This window comes from Cryptococcus neoformans, chromosome 3 (genome assembly GCF_000149385.1).
Source record: "Cryptococcus neoformans var. neoformans B-3501A chromosome 3, whole genome shotgun sequence".
NCBI lineage: Eukaryota > Fungi > Basidiomycota > Tremellomycetes > Tremellales > Cryptococcaceae > Cryptococcus > Cryptococcus deneoformans.
In genome coordinates, this window is record NC_009179.1 from 1,344,042 (window position 1) to 1,365,362 (window position 21,321).

Below are 21,321 nucleotides of genomic sequence, written 5' to 3' on the forward strand. Positions count from 1 at the left end.
ATCTATTTCTGAATTCTGCGCTTTTTCTTTGTATCCATGCTATCGAATAATCTATCAATCTCATCGTTCTCGTCCTTTTCTTTTTTCCTTTTTATAACGTCGTCTCTCGGTCCAAGGAACGGAGTAGACGCCTCCTTTTGATGAGCAAAATGATGTCTTACTGACAGAACCTTTTCTCGCCATTCATCCGGGCGACGGTTAAGCAACACAATATCGGCCCGGCGAATGAAGAATTTACCATACTGTGAACCCCCTAATTCGGTCACAAAAGGTATTAATGAGCGAGCTATTTTTTCCTGTCCAACAATAGCAATCAGCTGAGATATCCACGTGGAGAAGATGCGTGCGTACTTTCATATACCCATCCGCTTGTTCCCAAATCGTATCCATAACTCGACTACCCAATCTGTCTTCCACCAACTCTTTATATGACTTCATGAACATCATCATCATCTTTTTCTTGTACTTGAGAGGGACAGAACGCTCTAAAAAGACTTTATCAAGCAGATGGGAGGCAATCGGTGATTTGGCGTATGCGATGATTGAATCAATGGGAAGAGAAATCAAGCTGTTTATCCCCCATTAGCGAAAGGGAAAAAACCCATGCCTGACGCAGAGGTGACTAACCTTTCGAGCAAGATCTCATTCACTTGCTCCATCCCGACCATTGCTTGCAGAATTAAGCATCCTTGCATGTTGGGGGCCAAATCATCTTTAGGCTTTGCACTCCTTCTATTCTGCCACGCCGACAAACGAGCGGCCGCCGCGAACGAGGCCTCGGCTTGAACGTCATCATCCGCCATGTTTTCGTCTGCTGGCTCGGGAGAGGTCGTTTTTTCACCCGCTAAAATGGCCTGGTACATCTTTTAGAGAAAGGTCAGACGATACCCCTTCCACTCTTGTATCTACGCAAGAGCAAACCTACAGGGAATGTCTTAAGAACCATAAGACAAGGTACGAGGAAAGCATGTTTGTCATGAGGAAGTTCCAAACATGATTTGATGAGCTGATATATGCAGAAGGGTTATGTCAGTGTTTTGGTAGTAGTTTACTAAAAAGAGTCATACGTCGAAGACTGCTCTCTGGCTGTCCGTAAGAACCAATGATCTATCTACAAGGGCTTGTACAACACTTGTTCTTGCAGCCTCTGTTCATATTGTTAGCACTAGATACAATGCCACAACGTTATTGTCAAATACTCACTGATCAATCCTCTACCACCACTATTCCCCAACACCTCTTCAATCAACTTTTCTATCTTACCCAGCTCCAATCTAGAGACTCCTTTTGCCACCACAAAGTTGGCGTAAGGGTGACCTGCAAGTTTACCCAATTTCCCTTCAAAATAGGTGCTCCAAATGGCATCAAATACCTTTTGCGGTGCTAGAGACAGAATACACTCGCTCAAGCGAGTGCCAGTCTGTGTCGTGATCAGAGAAAGAAGGTATGGTCGAGCTTCGAAAACTGATTGATCGTTGGAGCAGATTTGAGTTACAATACCCTCAGTGAGTACATCAAACAAAGATCCTTGTTTTTCTGCATCCCCCTCATCCACTTCAAACTCAAGAATAAGCTGGACGGTTGGGGAGCCTACAGCATCAACCCCCATGGCCTTCCATTCTGCCTCACCAAGACCTTCCATAAGGGCTTGGCGTATCTCCTTCCTACATAGCCGAAGATCCTCCGGTAGAGCGCGGTTTGACGACTGGGCGGTGGACTGGTCATCGCCAAGGATACTCTTCCCTTTGACCTCTTGATTCTTTCTCCACTTGTCTGACTTTTTGCTTCGAATCAGGCCTTCGTTTGCACTTCTCTCAGATCCAAGAGCTGGAAGAACCCGGCGAGGCGTTAGGATGAGCAGGAGGAGACGGATGGGCGGGGATGCATAAGGGGAAGAGATGAGTAGATGAACTGATGGAAGCAGGGTGGTAATGACCGAAGAAAATAGTAATGTCATGGTTGGCAGTCGGCCTGCCAGGGGGTCTTGCTTGGCCTGTTGAGGAGGCCAAATGTCTTTGGACTGAAATGGGAATATTCATCAGTATAAGCATGGTAGAGTAGACAACATAATAAAAAGAAGAGCATACTTCGCGATCCAACGTATCAGCTGCCAGAGTCATCCACGTCTGGACTACGTGACTTCCAAACCTGTGCCGGATGAGTTCTTCCCATTTGTCGCCAAAAGAGTCACCAATAACTCTACGGCCCCAGTCACTTAATGAGGGCATAATACGTTCGAGGATGATAGAAGTTTCAGGGTCGGTTGCAGCTGAAAGCTCATGCCCTCGAAGTTCAGAGAGGACAGAGGACAGAAAATTTTGGCGGTCTAGAGAAAAAAACCAATCATCAGTACATTTATCGCAGTTACGAAGTAGTCTTCAAAGAAATGCACCTTCACGTTCCTCTCCAGCGGAAGACACTCCTTCCCAATCCTTGATCTGCTCTTCTATGCTCTTGAAATAAGCCTTGACGTCCGGATCCAAGACTCCGAAAGGGAATTCAGACTCCATTCTAGGCCCTCTAATCCACTGAGTTTGGTCGGCTTCCTCCCGTTCACTGTCCTCCAGTTGAGTATCTTGAGACGGAGAATGAGTCTGCACAGGAATGGATTGCCCAGCAAGCATAGCAGCTCTGGCTGGATGGATACCTGTGGAGACTGAGGGCTCTGGTTCTGAGACATCGGTGGTGGGCTGGAGGGGAGGGTCGTCGTTTGCCTTTGTCTTTCTCTTTCCCCGCTTCCTGATATGTTCCTTGGGCATTTCAAAGGTGATTCCGGCTTATGGTGGGTGCTAGATGGCGATAAGAATTTTCGCTGATCGGTGATCGTTCGCCCTCGTTGGCGTCGTGCCTAAGGGAAATCTTAAAGGGGGGTTGGATAAGGAATACGCGTGATCGATAATAGATCGATAGATGTAGTACTGCGCTTAAAATATAAGTGTATTTGGTTCAATTCCGAAGCCACAAGCTCGCCCTCTCCACGCTCCCTTCCCCCTCTCCCCTCCACCTCCCTCACCCTCATTCCAGCCGCCCTCATGCCCACAGACATCTTTCTCGGTCAGTAGTACTTCCCTTTTCTGCCCCTCCCAGCCACTCTCGTCTTACCTTCACAGATCACAAGCCCTTCCTCTCCGATTCCTTCGACGTCCATTCCTACACCAACGCCATCCTCCAGGGAAGACAATACACACCTGACCAGTCTCAGCAGAACAACAATAAGGAGGACAATGATAAAGCCGACCTAGATGTCGGCGCTGAGCTTGCAAGGTTGAACTATGGCATTGTGCGTTTCCACGCTAGACATTTCGCAATGATTGAACAATTGACCGGACTTATAGGAAGATGTGACAAAGCAGCTACGGCAGGAGGTAGGTTGCCAGAGTGAAACAAACAGGTGAACCAACTGCTGTACTGATTAACCACCAAACCAGATCACTGCTTCACACCTGCTTCTTCTAAACCATCTCACAACGTCACTTTCCCTATCATCTCACCTTTCTCCCATCCGCTCGTCTTTGATATCATTATCTGCATCCATCGACCGACTACACTCCAAGATCCATACTCCCTATACCAATCTTTCAACCCTTGTTAGACGACAGCAGAATCTGCGGCAAATTAAAGACATTGCTCGACGCGCCAGTCGATTTGTCATCGTCGCGCGACGTCTAGAGAATCAGTTGGAACGAATGGGAAATGCTCCAGAGGAAGACGGTGAAAAGGGGAAAACTGAAAGGAGAGCAGAGCTTGCCAAAGCCGCCCTTAGTTGCGCAGAGCTTGACTCCTTGCTAAGGGACGAAAGTAATGAACGAGGGGACGACACGACTTCCATAGCGCTATTGGATATTGACTTCGTCAAAGCCTATTCTCCTTTGATAAGCCGAGCTAGGGATACGGTGATAGAAGAAATGGAGACTATGGTCTTTGCTGGGCTGCAGGAACTTGTGCGTCATATCTAGCACTTCGTCAAGTGCAAGCTGACCTTAGTCCAGAACCAGACCGTCTTGTCGTCCGCTCTTCAAACCGCACATAATCTTCGACTTCTACCTGATCTAGTGTCAAACCTCTTGGACGACTTGAATGACGCTGTAACTTTAAGAGTAACTAAGGCTTTTGATGTTACAGCAATAGGCAAAGAAGTCGCTGTTAAAGGTCTGATTTGTCGTCATATGATCTTGATTCGCGTGCTGATATCTCATCCAGTAGATGCAAATAGCTCTCATGGCACAATCAAATTTCCTTCTCGAAGCCGGCCGCCTACCGAACCAACTTCGAGCACCACTCATCTTTGGGTCAGCATCCTTTGGAAGAGACTCGAACGCGTCATAGATGATGTGGCCAATTGTTGCATCAAGGTTTATACCCTGGAGAAGGTTTTGCGAATTAAAAGGGATACCTTAACACAAGTGGAATTTTTTGACGAAGTAATGAAGGCAAGTTTGATGATGCCTTTGGTTTCTTGACTGCTAATGACCAATTTCTTTAGAGATTAGATGAGAAGCCCAGCTTTACCTACTGGACCACTTTAGCAAAGGCTTTTGAGACGCAAACCAAAGAAGCGGCGAAAAGTAAGCCGGACTGCCCAATACCAAGCTAATACTCTTCAGCGTCGTCATGGTTGCAGCAGGCTCTCAGCGTAGGATATCCTAGGCTACTACGACTGTTTCATGATTTTTTTTCAAGGATTGCAGTTCATACAGACACTGTTTATACCCAGGAACATCAGAGGTAGGCTAAGTCACAAATCGAACAGTTAAAACGCCCTAAATATTTGCAGTCCTGAAGCAGTTCTTGTCCTTCGCTCTATCTCGTCTTTCGAAACTCTCTACCTTACGCGGTCAACCAATCGTATGAGTGACGTTGTAGCGTCCGCGGTTGAGCAATACCTTTCTGCTCGCGGGAATCCACCAGGTCCAAGCGATGGTGTCAGTATTGCGAGAACGGTGATCAATGAACTGGACTCGGCAAGGTTTGATCCCCTGCTCGTGAGAACAGTGGCTAGAAATGCAGCCAAAATATTGGACGGGTTTATTCAAACTGTCGATGGAATGGTAAGCCATCTGTACGCTGTTTGCTGGTAACTTAAAACTTATGACCATCAGTTGATCGAAGACTTTACTGCCACAAGTCTAATCGGACCGAATGCCACATCGGCGCAGCAGGTCAATGCACAACTGGTCGGATGCCTCTATCATTGCTGGCTGAACTTGGCGTACGTCGAACATGATCTTACAGGTAAAGTTTGGGACATTCTGAGCCCTTCTGTAAATGTGAGTCCTTAGCTTGCCGCCAACGAAGAATTGTTCTAATATGGGACTAGTCTCTCGAAACGACCTATAGGCGCATCACCAAATCCCTTGATGCAGCTTTTCGCAAAGAAATTACTTCAACCCTTTCTCGCATTCACCGTGTGAACTTTGACACACCCGTAGACCCTTTAGCAATGGGGATGGATGCCAGAGGTGGAAGCCCATATATGCAAGATTTGGTCGATAAAATTGGATTTGTTAGGAACCAGATTTTGGGGAGAATGAGTTTGGGAGAATACATGAAAGCATGGTAAGTCGTACCGCTTACGATAGTATCTGGCTAAATAGTGATACCGCAGGGTTTTGGATCTGAGCAAATTTATCGTTCGAACCTTCCTCTTGCACGCAAGTATAGCCCGCCCAATGGGGGAAAGTGGAGCGCTTAAACTCACAGGGGACATGACCGAGCTGGAGATGGGTGTAACCAATCTTCTGAGCACGGGCAAGGTACAAGGAGCGAAAGATAGTGTTAAGGTCGAGCAAGTGGGGGACGACTATTTTGCTCTGCGGACATTTCGGTAAGATTTTTTTCCACGCATGAGGAACCATGATTGATGAGCCCGTGGAAAGAACACTTCTCTTTGCCAATCTCGAGTCCCTGGTCAACCCAGTCGAGACAGTCCATATTCCTCCCTTGATTGTCCTCCATCATATTATCGTCCGCTCACCTTTACGTCTGCCTCATGAAGTTCATGGATGGTCAGAGAGTGAATATGTTCTCTGGATCGAGAAACATAAAGATGCAAAGGAACAGTGGGAGTTAGTTGAAAAGACTGTGGAGGATCAGGACGTGACGAATAGTGAAGAAGAAACGAAGGTGGACATTTATGTCAAACTAATCAAGGAGGTCCTAGCGCATGCCAGGCATGAAGAACAATAGTCAGCGTAATATAGCCATTCAACGTACCTGTTTTTACTTGCTAGCCATGCAAAAGTGGTCGCTGTAATCTTCACAGAAGGGATCCTTCTGTATATCGGCCATTCATGAGAAATGTTGCACAAAAGATTAATGCGCCACCAGAAGATTAACTAATAAAGGGGAAGAGGGAAGACAACAGAAGATGAGGCAAAGCCCATTAGTTGTATACCAGACATGAAATGCCGAAGGTGCTCGCTATCGTCATTAATGTTGTACGGTATGGCATGCTTAGTGGCTTTGCCTTCTATTGCATTTTGCTAATGTGTCGTCGTTACCTCATCAGTGGTATTGTGAACAACAAAAAAGGGGTCATCATCAAATGCGCAAGGAAGAAAAGGGGGGAGACCAATGTAGAAGGCTATGCCTCGCTACTGCAGTGGCCAACAGTAGTGGTCCTCCTCCCTCTGATCCTATCATCCTTTACCTAATTGTTCTTCTTCAAAACAATGAAGAAGAAAACGCAGAAGGCTGGGTAGCTTCCCTGGCAGATGTTTATTGAAGTGACATCTACCATCCACATCATTCATCAATCAACGTAAGCATTCCACTATAACGCGGCCATCAAGCGGTGGGAAGATATTTTTAGAATAGATAAGTAAGCAGCGGTTACACGTTGTTGGAACTAATCCAGACTCGGTAGCTCAGACGTAATGAGTATTTTTCGGAGACTTAATTATGATAACATTAACACCATATTGCACACTGTTTACCAGACTACAACAAAACATCCTCACTCTGCTTTACTGCGTACTATTGACTGCGAACTCCCTTCCAATGACATTGACATTTACTAGTTCCCTCACATTCGGCGCACAGCTTCAGTCACTTTCTCTTCTTGGCCCATCCTTTGATTATCGCCTGCGGTTATTCCACCATAGCCGCGGTTGGCATTGGCAGTGGACTGACTGGCATTCCCCTGCGAAGTAACTCCCTGTGCCGCTCCATAGCTATCGCTCTGAGCGGCAAGGTTACCTGCAGGTACACCTTGCTGACTCTGGCTGAATGCACCGCCAGCGCCATTCCCCTGTTGCTGATAGTCAGCTGTACCGACGTTTCCGCCAGCTCCGCTTGTGGCAGGAGCACCAGCACCACTGTTCTGTCCTCCAACAGTAGTGCCGGCTGGTTGAGAGCCGGCCTGGCTAGAAGGATGATGCTGGCTTGCTGCACCGACCTTATTGTCATTAGAGGCCGCCGGACCCGATACCTCGTGAAGTTTCGATTCCCGAGACTGTTCGTTTACCTCATGCTACAAGGGCGAAGTCATTAGTTCCAAATCTGATCCCAAATACCAATGGAAAGCGCTTGTGAGTTTTCACCTACCTTCTTTTGCAGAGCTTCCAGCTGAGCCTTCTTCTGTTCCACAGCGTTGGATAGGGTACCATGGGCGTGTTGCTTCTGGACGACTTCCGAAGCAGCGACATTCTCTTTATGGTACGCTTCCTCGTGTTCTAAGTGTAATTAATATTCTGTCAAGTACCTATATTAAAATGATTAGGTACATACTATTGGTTGCTTTATTGAGGACGCCGGCGGTCTTCTCTTCAAACTTGGAGGCTTTGAGATGGTGCTTTAAATGGGACACATGAGTTTACGGGCCTGCCAAAACTTATGGTCTTTGCGTACCTTTTCAGCCTTTTGTTCGGCCTTTGCAGCTTTGGATTCGGCTTTCTCTGCGTGACTGAGGCTCTTGACGTTCTGCTTAATGTTTTTCTCCTCTGCTTTGGCCTCTGAGGCGGGAGGCGTCAGACCAATTATAACGGGACCGCCCAGGTATACTTACCTTTTGCCAGAGCCTTCTCTGTTTGCTTGACGGGGTCAGAAGTTCCAAAAATTCCCATAATGATTTCACTATCCAGTATGGAGTACTTATATAGGTGTTGTAAAATGGAATTGTTGTAAAGAGGGGTGGGTGGCTAGGGACTCGGAAGCTAGCTGGACTATATAAATATATTCTGGTAGTCATCTACACTGGGCTAATAAATGTTTATCAACTTGTATGACGTCATGCACGATAAAATGGCAAATCCGTGATGAGCAAGAAGGCGAAGATGAACGGAGTTCGATAAATATAAAATAATTACTAGCACCAGGTTATTATTAATACCACCACCAGCAGATCAAGATCTCCTGCCAAAAACCTGCCAAAAGCGGAAAATAAGGAACGCAGAGCGGCGGTAACCGCCAAACCGGAGTCGCCGGGTTCGCCCCGGCTAGTCCGATTACTAACACCTCCGCGCCGCTCGTTGGCTGCTGCTGGTGCTGCACCTTTTAGAACCCCGCCATGGCCTCTTGTTCCGTGACTTAAAAAAACATCCAACCGACGACACGACTGGATAATTTTCTTTTCCGGTTATCGTTTCAAAAGAACACCTTCATTTGCGCGATGTCTACAGAACTCAAGACGCCCCTGCGTGAGTGACACACAAATCCATGCCGCTCTATACCTTTTTTTCGGTTGGCAGGCCACGGAGATTCCAATCAAATACGTGGATTAGGATTGACTGACGCGAGGATACATGGATAGCCCTGCCCTTCATTTACACCTTTGCCTCTGGCGCCATTGCAGGTGAGCAATCGTCGTTTGCGGCTGAGACTATTGTACTGATAAGATGATTACAGGCTGTACTGAGTTGCTTGTTTGTCGTTATTTCAAATCGGTCAATGCAGCAGCCTGACTGATTGAGACTCCCAATAGCTTCTCTATCCTCTGGATGTGGTGAAAACGCGTCAGCAGCTTGATACTGGCAAGCAAGGTGCCAACATGGTACAGGTGTTCAAGAACATCGTCGCACAGGAGGGGTAAGTTCATCAGTCTTCTTACGATGCTCACAACATGGCAATTTCAGTCCCAGGCGCTTGTACAGGGGCATTTTGCCGCCTCTCATGCTCGAAGCCCCCAAGCGAGCAGTCAAATGTATGTTGCCTTCAGTCCGCATTCGATTGCCTATGTGAGCTGATGTTTGGGCAGTTGCTGCTAACGGATCTTGGGGTGCTTTCTTCACCAACAACGGACAGCGAAAAAACACACAAGCGATTGCCATCCTTACCGGTTGTTTTGCCGGTGCTACCGAATCCGTTGTAGTCACTCCTTTTGAGCTCGTCAAAATTAGGATGCAGGACAAGAGCTCCACTTTCAAGGGTCCAATGGATGTTGTCAAACAGGCTCTTGCCAAAAGTGGTCCCCTTGGATTGTATCAGGGTATGGAATCCACCTTCTGGAGACACTGGTGGTGGTGAGTAACTTGCCGTCTTAAATTTTGAAAGGGTTGATAAGAACATATTGCCAGGAATGGTGGTTACTTTGGTGCCATCTTCGCCGTAAGAAATCTACTCCCCAAGGCCACCGTGAGTATCAGAGGCGATTACCTATTTATTAGTATGATGGTGACCTTTCACAGAGCAAAAAGCAGGAGCTGTCCAACAATCTCATTGCAGGTACCGTTGGTGGCTTCATCGGGACGTCCTTGAATACCCCGTGTTGGTTTTTTTTCTACTTCTGGAACAGTATTTGTCGTTAACAGCCTATCTAGTTGATGTTGTGAAATCCCGAATTCAGCTTCATGGCACAGGAGAATGGTGCGTCATCACTTCCCAATAATGTGTCTAGCTCACCGCGTATATCAGGGCTTATCCTGCGCTCCTCAAAGTCGCCAAGCAGGAAGGCATGGCTGGGCTGTACAAGGGCTTCGCGCCCAAGGTCTTACGACTCGCTCCTGGTGGCGGAGTCTTGTTGTTGGGTGAGTGACTGTTTTCGTGAAGACCCTTGAGACTGACGATGAGTGAACAGTGGTGGAAGCGTTGTCTACAGTGTTCAGGAACTATCTTGGCCCTCCCTATGTTTGATTGGTTTATGTTTCTGTCTTTGCCTATGCAAGAGATCTTCGCCTGATACAAATTAATAACATCGCCGTCGAATGTTGTAGCTTAGTTCCATTGTCGCCGGCGTCATATCAGTTCCTTTTCAGATCGTGGATTAATCGTGTCACATTTACAGCCCCTGGATCACTACTCTGTATCAGACTACAGTCACGGCTATCATGGTGATCTACCAAATGACTAGCAGCTTACTCGAAGTTCATTCTGACAAAATTCACTTAAAAACAACTGTTCTTGATCATTGTTACAATCTTCTACCTTTTCCAACGCAAGCAACATCAAACGCTTATTCGACGCTGCTCCGTTCAGTCTGATGTTCACTGTTGCCCTTGGGCAGAGGCAGGGCCAGTTGGTTTGAATCGCAGCTAATTTGAAGGCATACTGTCGTCAGTCGCAATGCGTTTGGGTGATATACCAAGTTATTGTGGTCATCGTTTCACACTCACGTCACCTAAATAGACTAGAATGGAAATCACCGGTCAATAAGCAAAACCGAGTTAACACTGTGTACAGACTCACGCTGTCTACCCAGTGCAACGCCACCCCCCACACAAGCGGCGCCAGTGACAAAAAGAATAGGATAAAGCTCGACGGGGATATCTAATGACGATTATCAATTCATTCAAATTGTTATTCTCAGACACAGTGGAAATAGCTTACCGCGAAGACCAAATCGGAATACCTAGAATCATCTCCAATCAACAGCGTCCTAATGGTGATCCACTATAGCCACTTACAAGTTTAGGCTTGTCTGTCCTGGGGCCAGATGAATTGAATCTCTTTGCAACACGTCCAAGGCGGCTGGAAGTGAGGAGGGTCTGGGAAGAGTCGACAACGCCGGCCGGACTGTGAAGAGCTGGTCGGAGACCGGTGACAGTGCTTCGGAGGAATGCGGTGGTGTACATAGCGATGCTGCTGGTTAATAGCGTTTAAGGAAAGGTGATTACAATGTTGGTAAACTGGTAAGAAACACGTCGGCTGGCCTTATTGCATCTCATTATATATACCCGCGCCAACAGGAGAGTGGTCAGCAATCGGCTATCATCCGTTGGCTCGTTCCGTTCACTGTCGATGAGAAAGAAACGCGCCGCACATACATCATAGACCACAATTGAGTTATAAAAAGTGGTGGATATTCTACATGACGTCATTAAATCACTACTACGGCCATGCACAGTAAGGTTCATCAAGTGACCTGATGACTCTATATGCGTGAGCTGTGTGGCTTTAATAGAGTTCTTGGCCTTGTCTTTGTATCTTGCCAGGTGAACTGATTGCGCATTTGCGGTCTCCTTTTCACCAGGGAATTCGCCGGCTAACTTACTGACCACTGTTTGTTGAAAGTTGCTGAGGAAGTTAGAAAAACCACCGGAGCATCTTCTCTATCTTCTGGTTCATTCATTCATTCCTCGTTCATTCATTCATTCAGACAGACACACACAGAGCGCCTTGCAATGGATATATCGTTGGAATGCCGAGCCTGCTAGACCTGGAAGCAAGGGGAGGGAGAAATCATCGAACAGACCAATGGAAAGGTGCCGGTGATGCATGAAGGTTATTCATGATCACATAATATCAACAACATCACATGTCAAGCGAACATCTGCCTTTGGGCCACCTTGTATATGTATTGTAATCTACTTGTACGACTACGACCTACTCATCAGGCATCTCCCACTCCGTCATCTTGATGATCCAGCTGTGCCCCTTGAGACATCTCTTGCCACGAACTGGTTCAATCATATCTATCCCTCTTTTACCTAATCCCGACAAAAAAAGTGGCCAGGCTCAGAGCTAAGACCGTGTGGAGGGCTTTTTCGTAAGATTCAGTTGTAATTGATCTGATGGGGTCAACGAGATCACGAAGAGAAGCTTAAGACTCAAATAGACTCGATGATCTACAACGCATCAGAACATCACATCAATGGCCTTAGGCGTAGATGCATCCCAAAATCTGAAAAAGAAGAGCGAAACTATGTCATTCACTTTCTCATCACCTGGGCCTTGGAAGTACCATGCTAGCAAGCCTTGAATAGCACCAACGGAAGAGAATCTGACCAACTGTATGTGTTCTGGGATGTATTATTCGTTATGAGAGAGACAGCTGCTGTTAAATCAGAGCCAAACCACCCAGCCAACGGGAAACAGCCAAGGAATCTATTTCTTTGAAGAGCTGAATCAAGTCTTGCTTGGTCCCTCCGTATTCTGTATATGTCGCCTCTTGAGTCAATATCGATAGGATTGTTGTAATGGACATTTAAATGCACCACGAAAACCCAAAGATCAGGATAGGAATCTGTCAGATCGTCAAAGAAGCAGCCTGGATTATATTATGCCATATCATCCATGCCCAATTCAGACAGTCGTTGACAACTCTCCCCGATAGGTGCACCAAGACTTCGCACGGAAAACTGTCAGAAATCTCGAAGACCATTAAAGATTATATACCATAGTCACCCAATCCATCCCTGTTCCAGACAGTTTGCTGGAAAAGCCTTGAAACATCGCGCAATGGGTAGTATCCAAGGGGATGTCAATCAGCAATAGCTTGTATCAATTTGTTGGTTATGCTTTTAAATTGAAATAATGGATGGCATCAGTAGGACCTCAGTAAACAACAGACGCGGGAGTCGTCCAAATACTTGCGCTCAATCCCCCACCTCCCAACCCTGTTAGGGTTCGGGCTACAATCAAAGCTTTCATGATAGGCTCAATCGCGAAAGCGAATTTCCCAGAGATGATAGTAGGTAACTCTTCACCTTCATATAACGGTGAACGGTGTTAGAAGTTCACGACGTTCGTTGTTGCTTCAAGTTGTTATGGAATTAGTACGTTTCAAATATAAATTTCCTTATTTTTCATTACCTTATTTCCTGTCGCGCCTTATCTTATTTTGATTCCGTTTCCTTATTTTGTATGGGGAAAATTAGTACGTTTCAAATATCAATTTCCTTATTTTTTCGACTTCCGCCTATCTTATTTTTGCGGGGACCACCGCCGCCAAATTTGTATGAAAAATAAGGAAATAATTGATATTTGAAACGTACTATTATAAAAATTATGTAGCATCATATTTGTTGTTGTTGATCTGTGACACGTGTGAGGCTTTTAAAAACATTACGTAATATAGTAAAAGTTCGTCAGCTTTCAGCAATGTTCTCGAGAGTTCTGGTGGATTCGGCTTCGTCGCATCTTGTGGCGTGACGTAGTACTTTCTCACGACTTCCCCGATCTTCTTCCAGTTTCTGTTACTTACTTGCCTCCTCCCATATACTATATATAAGCCACTCCCGCTATCTTACTATTCCCACTTATCCAGAATTCCATTCAAACCCACTCTATCATATAAAACTACCCACTCGCAACTCAACAGCACATATACACACATCCACTAATTCAACATGACAAAAGCAATCGGTATCGACTTGGGCACCACCTACTCTTGTGTTGCCGTCTGGCAAAACGACCGGGTAGAAATTATTGGTAAGTAAAATACGTACTTTTACTGGCTTCGTCAGTTGTTGACCTTTGCGCCAGCCAACGATCAGGGCAATCGAACAACACCATCATATGTTGCTTTCAATGACTCTGAGCGACTTATCGGTGATGCCGCGAAGAATCAGGTTGCAATGAATCCTTACAACACTGTTTTCGATGCTAAGCGGTTGATCGGCCGTAAGTTTAACGATGCCGAAGTTCAGGCCGACATGAAGCATTGGCCTTTCAAGGTCGTCGAAAAGGGAGGCAAGCCTGTCATCAAGGTGGAGTACAAGGGAGAAGAGAAAACTTTTGTAAGTTGTCACATTTGTTTATTGGTGGAAGTAAATGAAGTTGACCTGCCCTTAATCAGACTCCTGAGGAGATTTCCTCCATGGTTCTCACTAAAATGAAGGAGACTGCTGAGGCTTATCTCGGTGGCACTGTCTCTAAAGCCGTGGTTACCGTCCCCGCCTACTTCAACGACTCTCAGCGTCAGGCTACTAAGGACGCCGGTGCCATTGCCGGTCTTGATGTCCTCCGTATTATCAACGAGCCTACTGCCGCTGCTATCGCGTACGGTCTTGACAAGAAGTCTGAGGGCGAGAAGAATGTTTTGATCTTCGACCTCGGTGGTGGTACTTTCGATGTCTCTCTCTTGACTATTGAGGAGGGTATCTTCGAGGTCAAGGCTACCGCTGGTGACACTCACCTTGGTGGTGAGGACTTTGACAACCGACTTGTCAACCACTTTGTCCAGGAGTTCAAGAGGAAGAACAAGAAGGGTAAGTTGCCTCTGATGTTCAATTTGTTGACGAACCAACACTAATCTGTTATATAGACCTTTCTTCTAACGCCCGAGCTCTCCGACGACTTCGAACCGCCTGTGAGCGAGCTAAGCGAACTCTTTCTTCCGCTGCTCAGACCACGATTGAGATCGACTCTCTCTTCGATGGTATCGACTTCTACACTTCCATCACTCGTGCCCGATTCGAAGAGCTCTGTCAGGACCTCTTCCGATCCACCATGGACCCCGTCGAGAAGGTTCTCCGAGACTCCAAGATTGACAAGTCCTCCGTTAACGAGATTGTCCTTGTCGGTGGTTCCACCCGTATCCCCAAGATCCAGAAGCTTGTTTCCGACATGTTCTCTGGTCGAGAGCCCAACAGGTCCATCAACCCTGACGAGGCCGTTGCCTACGGTGCCGCCGTCCAGGCTGCTATCCTCACTGGTGACACTTCTGAGGCCACTCAGGACTTGCTCTTGCTCGATGTTGCCCCTCTTTCCATGGGTATCGAGACTGCCGGTGGTATCATGACCCCCTTGATCAAGAGGAACACCACTGTCCCCACCAAGAAGTCTGAGGTCTTCTCTACCTACTCTGACAACCAGCCTGGTGTCTTGATCCAGGTCTTTGAGGGTGAGCGAGCCAAGACTAAGGATTGCAACTTGCTCGGCAAGTTTGAATTATCCGGTATTCCTCCGGCCCCCCGAGGTGTCCCTCAAATCGAAGTGTCCTTTGACATTGACGCCAACGGCATCCTGAATGTAAACGCCGCCGACAAATCTACCGGTAAGACCAGCAAGATCACCATCACCAATGACAAGGGTAGACTGTCCAAAGAGGAAATTGAACGGGTAAGTCTCCGAACATGTCAGCATTGTCGCTTGCTTCACTTTGCTAACTCCGCTGAACAGATGCTTGCTGAAGCTGAGAGATTCAAGGCCGAAGATGAGGCCGCTGCAGCTACTGTTCAAGCCAAGAATGGTCTTGAATCTTATGCCTACTCTCTTAAGACAACCTTGTCTGACAACAAGGACAAGTTCGACTCCGCCGATCACGAAACGCTCTCGAAGAAGGTCGAGGAGGTGATTAACGCTCTCGACACTATGCAGTCTGCTTCTAAAGAAGAGTTCGAGAGTTTGCAGAAGGAGCTGGAGGGTATTGCCAACCCAATCATGACCGTGAGTGTTCCGAATTTCTGACTTATCTAAAAAGCTGCAGAAGCTTACATACAAATGGTAGAAATTCTATGGCGCAAGCGGTGGAATGCCAGGCGGTGCCGGTGCCCCTGGAGGATTCCCTGGAGGTGGCGCTGGCGGGGGTGCTGCTCAAGAGGAGGGTCCTTCAGTTGAGGAAGTTGATTAGATTGGCTTGTGAAGGAAGAACAAATATAAAATTGACTGTGGTTGTAACTCTTTAAGAAATTAGTCGCGATTAAGATTAATCATTTGCTTGTACCTCAGGTTGTTCTTTTAGTACTTATTTATTATGCATTTGACAAGATGGACCGAATAAGTTGGAAGTGAAACCACTCAGAGTCGTCCCGTGGACTTCCTACGTAGCTACTCCGGCTGAATCGCTTCTTCCACTTCGCAAGCTACTTCATTTGTCTAATTCTCCTATCAGGGTTCCATTCGGATCTCTCAGAGGCACAAACTTCCTTTATCGTGGGGCTTTCCGTAGTGCGAGAGAAGACCTAACTCTCCATAACGGACAGGGACGACGGAGCGGACGGGATCGGAGCGCCCACTTGTCTTTCAGGTTATGCGGCACTTCCGTCGTCTACGTACTTGTTTAAATTTGTCCTCAGAGGAGGCCCGGGGGTGGGTTTCTTTTCGGGAACAGTCATCGAGATTATCCATTATTTCCGGATGTCGTCCATTTAGAGAGACCTCTGCATAGTTCTATAGGGTAAAAATGTTAGCGAATTTTCGTCGTTGCCCTTGAGAGCATGGTATATGAAAGCCATAAAAAGTTATAAGTAGATACGCTAGAGATGTGGCGCACCGAGCTAATTGTTGTATCGAATAATTGCTGTCCCTGTTGTAAAAAAGTGTTATTTAATCAAATAACACAGCCATCGGGCCCGGGTGATTTTTTTTTAATCAGCTCATTGATTTCTTCTCTGATACTACTGTACCATTCGAGGCTTACAGGCTATTACAAGACCGAATATCTTCCATATTTCTGAACCTCCCTGGTGTATTAAACCGGCGAAGGGCCTCATTTCAACATCGAGAACGGTTGGAACACATCAAAATGCCCCGGAAACAAGCCCCTCAGCAGTCGTATGCTCCTCCTCTCCCCCATTCCCACAGTTTAGTCCAGCTTGGTGCGCCTCAAGGCTCGAACAATTTCCTTTGCAAGGATGCCTTGGGCGAGGAGCGACTTGTCGAAATATCAAAATCACTGAAGAGGATGAAGGGACTGATCGTTATGCGTGGTACCTCGTCATTTCTACGAAAAGCGGGGGCCTGACGCTGACAATATCTCAAAATTTACTTTGAAGGCGACTATGCTGTCATCAGACTTTTTCCAACTGCACCTGAGGAGAGTGTCAGATTGGTTGGGGAGATCGTTTACATTCTGGAAAAAGGCGATGTGAAAGAGTGGAAAAGGGCTGGCGAGTGGTGAGTCATTTTATCTTGATTGCATTGGAAAAACTGACCGATATGCTGTCGTGGCCGGTAGGCCCCCTGGTTTTAGTGCTGATGTATTACCATCGCACCCTACAGAAGAGAAGCAAGCAACGTTGGAAACGGGTGAAGGAGAGGAAGCGGACCAAAGCGACGACGGGAGACAAAGCGAATGACCAACCATGATGACGAGCAGCACGAGTGGTATGTCAGTAAACATCATGCTCGGTCACATACCTCACGTCCTTGACATCCCCCCGTCTGCGTCCTTATTATTGCTCCAATCTTTGCTTGTCAGCTTAGCAGAATCATTGAAAACCCACCCAGTCATCACACTCGCCCCCGAACTATTTCAGTGTCCAATTTTATTTACACGTCGATCCCTAACGAAATTTTCACTATCGAGATCCATCGGAAACCCATCATAGTGATCGAAATGGCTAGCAATGTCATATGGTGGCAATGTGATATGGTGGAATGCTGGCGGGCCTAAATAGTCCACTTGGATGATTTACATTTGTCAACTGCGTAGTCCGTAGAATATTGTTTACTACGTACAATTTTACTACTTATCATGCATTGTTTACTACTATATTCACTTATTCTGTATTCTTTACCACTATATTTAACTTATATGTCCGAAGATTTTCAAATGTCCACATTTAAATTTTAGCTATTAAAAACAAAAAACAAAAAAAAACATGCCAAGCAATAATGATACCAATATTTTAACAGCTCCCCGGGCAGAATGAAGCTGTCTTCGCATCCTTGTCCATACTGCTCTTCCCCACTTCAACGACAAACGTACCGTCAGGGATAGTCCACTTCTGGCTTTCAACATCCCAAATAGAAACGTCATATCTCGATAAGTTGAATGTAACTGTTTGGCTAGCTCCAGGATCAAGATTGATCCTGGCAAAGTCTCTCATTACCTTGGGTGGCTCCCCAGAGTCGGCTGGATATGCTAAGTAGAGTTGAGGAACCTCACAGCCGTTGACCCCACCAGTGTTAGTGATATCGATGGTAACAGTCCATTGAGCCTTGTGCAAGCTAACAATGTTATTAGTGGTGTAATTGGGCCATCAAGAGAGAACACTCACTAGTCAAGCAAAAAGCGACCGGCCTTTACTGTCCCATCATCGACCTCTTGGAAGTTGTAAATGTCGTCTCCTGCACCCTCTTCCTTGATCTCCTCCAGTGAAACGTCTCCAAATTCAAAGCTCGTGTAACTCATCCCGAAGCCAAACTCATACCTAGGAGTGATGTCCTTTGCCAAAAAATGTCGATAATCGATGAACAAGCCTTCTGTATAGTTGACCTGAGTTATGGCGGGAATATCAGAAGTGACATAGTCAATATCGGCTGAGTAGTCTTCCCGTTTCTTAGCGATCGTGTAAGGAAGTCTAGCGGAAGGGTTGTATGCCCCGTAAAGAACATCGACGAGAGAGTTGCCTGATTCTTGCCCCGGCAGACCGGCCCAGAGGACGGCAGTGATGTTAGGGTGGTCGATCCAGTCCTCAATGATCATGGGCCCGACAGAATGAACTATGACGATGGTGTTGTTGTTCGCAGAGGCCACAGCTTTTACTAGCTCATCACCATTGTTCCAAGCAGTCAGGTTGTTTCGATCACCCTCGTTATCATCAACGGTTATGTAGCCTTCGCCAGAGTCGCTGTTGATACCAACGATAGCGACCTCAGCTACCGACGCCCAATAGGAAGCATTCGAGAGGTTCCAGTCATCGAGCCACCAATTGAGAATGGTTCCATCTTCCCGTGCTTGGAGGGATATGGAGGAAAGAGGGTCGACAAGATAAGGGAATTCGGCTGTGCCAGAACCCCAGCCCATAGCAAGGGTACCAGACAGCCCGCCGCGGTCGGAAAACCCGTTTGGCCCACGGAGAGAGGGACCAAGATCAGAACCAATAAGTGTCATACTTCGAGGCTTCCTAAGAGGTAGGGCGTGGTCGACATTCTTGAGAAGGACAGTCGACGCGGCTCCCATTTGCCGAATGATTCTGTATACAAGATAAGCCTTCGTTACCTTAATGTTTGGTCTGTTTTTACTCACTTCCAGTGGTCACCCCTTACATCAACGTGAGAATTATTGGATCCAGACAAACGGAAGGAATCGAAGTTGACTTCTGGATAATCTTTATCTTGGTCTACTAGGAAGTACGCCGCCATGATTCGTTCGGCCATGTCGTCGAGCCTTTCTTCGCTCACGCTCCCGTTTTTGACTGACTCTGTCAAATTGGAACCCCAGTAGCTAGTCAGACTTCCGAGAACGATGTCTCCAGGCATGGACATATCCAGACCGTTGTTGGCAGAGACAACTCCAGAATGCTGAGCACCCCAGTCGGACAAGACGTAGCCTTGGAAACCAAAGTCAGTCTTCAGTACCCCATTGAGCGTTTTGGGGTTTTCGCACGCCCATGAACCATTGATGAGGTTGTAAGAACACATTACAGAAGCCACATCCGCTTGTACTGCACGTAAGAAGGGATGGGTGTATATCTCCCGAAGAGTACGGTCGTCGATATTAGAGGATTCTGTGGTCCGATTGCGTTCCTGCTCATTTCCAACGTAGTGCTTGACACTAGTAACATTAGCTGTCAGATAGGAAGCTGCAGAAGAAAAAGGCTCACCAGGCTTGTACACCAGCATCTTGTATACCTCGAACAGTCATTTCAGTTGCCCAACCACTTAGGTAGGGATCGCCACCAAAGCCTTCCCAGTTTCTGCCGCCAGCAGCCACACGTCCCATATTTGTCATTGGACCTAAAGCAACATGCACACCTTTGCCTTTGAATTCTTGGCCCAAAGCATAGCCCCGAGCGTAGATAAGATCCTTGTCAAACCTATGTTGTGAAGGTGAGATACATAGGCAAAAAAAAGTTGAAACGGTGTCTCACGTTGCGGCAGCATTAATTCCAGCTGGAAAAGCAGAAACAAAATCCGCCAACCTAACACCTAATGGCGAATCCTGAAGACATAAACCAGAAAAATTTCTGCTTGGTATGGCCCCGATGTTGCCTACACAACGACCGTTTTCCCATCCCACGCCGGTTGTGAGCTGTACTTTCTCCTCTAATGTCCAATCGTCAAGATACTTTTTGGCCCTTCGATAAGCCTTTTCCCACTTGTGAGAGGGATTAACGTAGGTGGCATTAATAGGGGCCGCTATCTGAGGAGAAATATATGTGATGGGGGATTGTGAACTTGATTCATGATGTCGAGAGGTATTGTGAGGAAGGAATGAAGTCGAGCTACTACTGTTTGCTTCAGTAGCACTTATAGTATGATTGTCAGCATCGGATGTAACCGGCGAGGCGTAGGTAAGAAGCGGAAAACCGGTGCTGAGCCATAGGAGGGTGACAGGCAGGGCCAGCATTGTTGTAGCAAGGCAGTGAGGAAACTGTCAGGCCACACCGATTGAAAAAAGCTTGGTTGAAAAAAGGGGGAAGAGTAGGAGCCGTAGAAGAAGATCCGTAAGTGATGAAGAAGAGAAGGGGAGACCTATTCAAGACGTTTGTTTATATAGGGATTTCCATGGAAAGGCAAATGAGAAGCTGATGGTTGATTGAGACCCATGTGTGCCATGGTCTGCTAGGTTGTGATGAACGGAAATAATGTATCCCACCACAGAGAATTCAGTTTAAGACGTTTATCCGCTGGTTGTAGGTGGATGTGATGATGCCACTGCTGTAGCCGCCGGTCCCCATCGGATAAGATCAGATGACTGGAATAATTACGAATTAATTAGCTTATCTGCAGTTATTCCCAGATGTGGATGCCGCATATCCGTTAGCCGTTTGCGATCAGCAGAACAACCACCACGCTAACAACGAGGCACATACATCACATACATCCCATTTGAACTATCTGGCATGTCAAACGTTCGGAAAATCCACGGTTTTTCTTTTCTAAAAAGTGCCTGATCGGAAAAAATTCGGCAATCGGCATTTAACGCACCCATGGTTTGCTTTTTATGTTGTACGTATGGTACATACGTAAAACGTCATTATCATGGGTTATCATTGTCGGGAGGAGGAGGGGGGGCTCTTCAAAGTAAAGGCATCATCATGGTTATTCGCTGGCTTGTACAAAGTTCATTGCGAGAGCTTGATGGTCTTGAAATGGCATTCATTTCCAGCGGGTGCAATGCAGAGCATTTCCAATAGAAATGGTTTCTTTTCTCGAAAATTTCTGACTCTCAACAACCAATGCAAACTTCTGTCCTGTGCACTTATTTCCAAATCTTGTTATTAGTGCAAAAAGCCCCTTGAAAGGCCTAAAAGTCCATCATTCAGGAACGGGCTC

At 46.6% G+C, this 21,321-nt stretch overlaps 8 protein-coding genes across 8 annotated transcripts; 4 read left to right on the forward strand and 4 right to left on the reverse strand.

Moving 5' to 3' along the window:
- Nucleotides 1-1,111: 1,111 nt before the first annotated feature.
- On the reverse strand, nt 1,112-2,759 carry CNBC4650 (hypothetical protein; the record flags this gene model as incomplete). The annotated part of the gene is made up of 4 exons (XM_771317.1): nt 1,112-1,137; nt 1,204-2,020; nt 2,088-2,326; nt 2,393-2,759. 4 exons carry the CDS (start codon nt 2,757-2,759, stop codon nt 1,112-1,114), a joined length of 1,449 nt encoding a protein of 482 aa, XP_776410.1.
- Nucleotides 2,760-3,032: 273 nt separating this feature from the next.
- On the forward strand, nt 3,033-6,186 carry CNBC4660 (hypothetical protein; the record flags this gene model as incomplete). Its single annotated transcript, XM_771318.1, has 13 exons — nt 3,033-3,054; nt 3,111-3,280; nt 3,336-3,365; nt 3,429-3,941; nt 3,990-4,142; nt 4,308-4,430; nt 4,484-4,565; nt 4,605-4,725; nt 4,775-5,048; nt 5,100-5,267; nt 5,318-5,556; nt 5,606-5,824; nt 5,877-6,186. The coding sequence occupies 13 exons, from the start codon at nt 3,033-3,035 to the stop codon at nt 6,184-6,186; spliced, it is 2,424 nt and encodes an 807-aa protein (XP_776411.1).
- Nucleotides 6,187-7,024: 838 nt separating this feature from the next.
- CNBC4670 (hypothetical protein) lies at nt 7,025-8,063 on the reverse strand (the record flags this gene model as incomplete). Its single annotated transcript, XM_771319.1, has 5 exons — nt 7,025-7,471; nt 7,546-7,673; nt 7,729-7,792; nt 7,849-7,952; nt 8,006-8,063. 5 exons carry the CDS (start codon nt 8,061-8,063, stop codon nt 7,025-7,027), a joined length of 801 nt encoding a protein of 266 aa, XP_776412.1.
- Nucleotides 8,064-8,608: 545 nt separating this feature from the next.
- CNBC4680 (hypothetical protein) lies at nt 8,609-10,068 on the forward strand (the record flags this gene model as incomplete). The annotated part of the gene is made up of 11 exons (XM_771320.1): nt 8,609-8,636; nt 8,750-8,791; nt 8,845-8,861; nt 8,921-9,024; nt 9,072-9,139; nt 9,194-9,458; nt 9,513-9,570; nt 9,624-9,702; nt 9,756-9,801; nt 9,850-9,962; nt 10,013-10,068. The coding sequence occupies 11 exons, from the start codon at nt 8,609-8,611 to the stop codon at nt 10,066-10,068; spliced, it is 876 nt and encodes a 291-aa protein (XP_776413.1).
- Nucleotides 10,069-10,418: 350 nt separating this feature from the next.
- CNBC4690 (hypothetical protein) lies at nt 10,419-11,006 on the reverse strand (the record flags this gene model as incomplete). Its single annotated transcript, XM_771321.1, has 5 exons — nt 10,419-10,466; nt 10,548-10,561; nt 10,621-10,701; nt 10,762-10,783; nt 10,839-11,006. The coding sequence occupies 5 exons, from the start codon at nt 11,004-11,006 to the stop codon at nt 10,419-10,421; spliced, it is 333 nt and encodes a 110-aa protein (XP_776414.1).
- A 2,496-nt stretch (nt 11,007-13,502) lies between these two features.
- CNBC4700 (hypothetical protein) lies at nt 13,503-15,727 on the forward strand (the record flags this gene model as incomplete). The annotated part of the gene is made up of 6 exons (XM_771322.1): nt 13,503-13,584; nt 13,639-13,892; nt 13,952-14,363; nt 14,420-15,216; nt 15,277-15,543; nt 15,605-15,727. The coding sequence occupies 6 exons, from the start codon at nt 13,503-13,505 to the stop codon at nt 15,725-15,727; spliced, it is 1,935 nt and encodes a 644-aa protein (XP_776415.1).
- Nucleotides 15,728-16,621: 894 nt separating this feature from the next.
- On the forward strand, nt 16,622-17,174 carry CNBC4710 (hypothetical protein; the record flags this gene model as incomplete). The annotated part of the gene is made up of 3 exons (XM_771323.1): nt 16,622-16,805; nt 16,872-16,992; nt 17,054-17,174. The coding sequence occupies 3 exons, from the start codon at nt 16,622-16,624 to the stop codon at nt 17,172-17,174; spliced, it is 426 nt and encodes a 141-aa protein (XP_776416.1).
- Nucleotides 17,175-17,726: 552 nt separating this feature from the next.
- On the reverse strand, nt 17,727-20,392 carry CNBC4720 (hypothetical protein; the record flags this gene model as incomplete). The annotated part of the gene is made up of 5 exons (XM_771324.1): nt 17,727-18,048; nt 18,099-19,016; nt 19,070-19,597; nt 19,647-19,859; nt 19,914-20,392. 5 exons carry the CDS (start codon nt 20,390-20,392, stop codon nt 17,727-17,729), a joined length of 2,460 nt encoding a protein of 819 aa, XP_776417.1.
- Nucleotides 20,393-21,321: the final 929 nt, after the last annotated feature.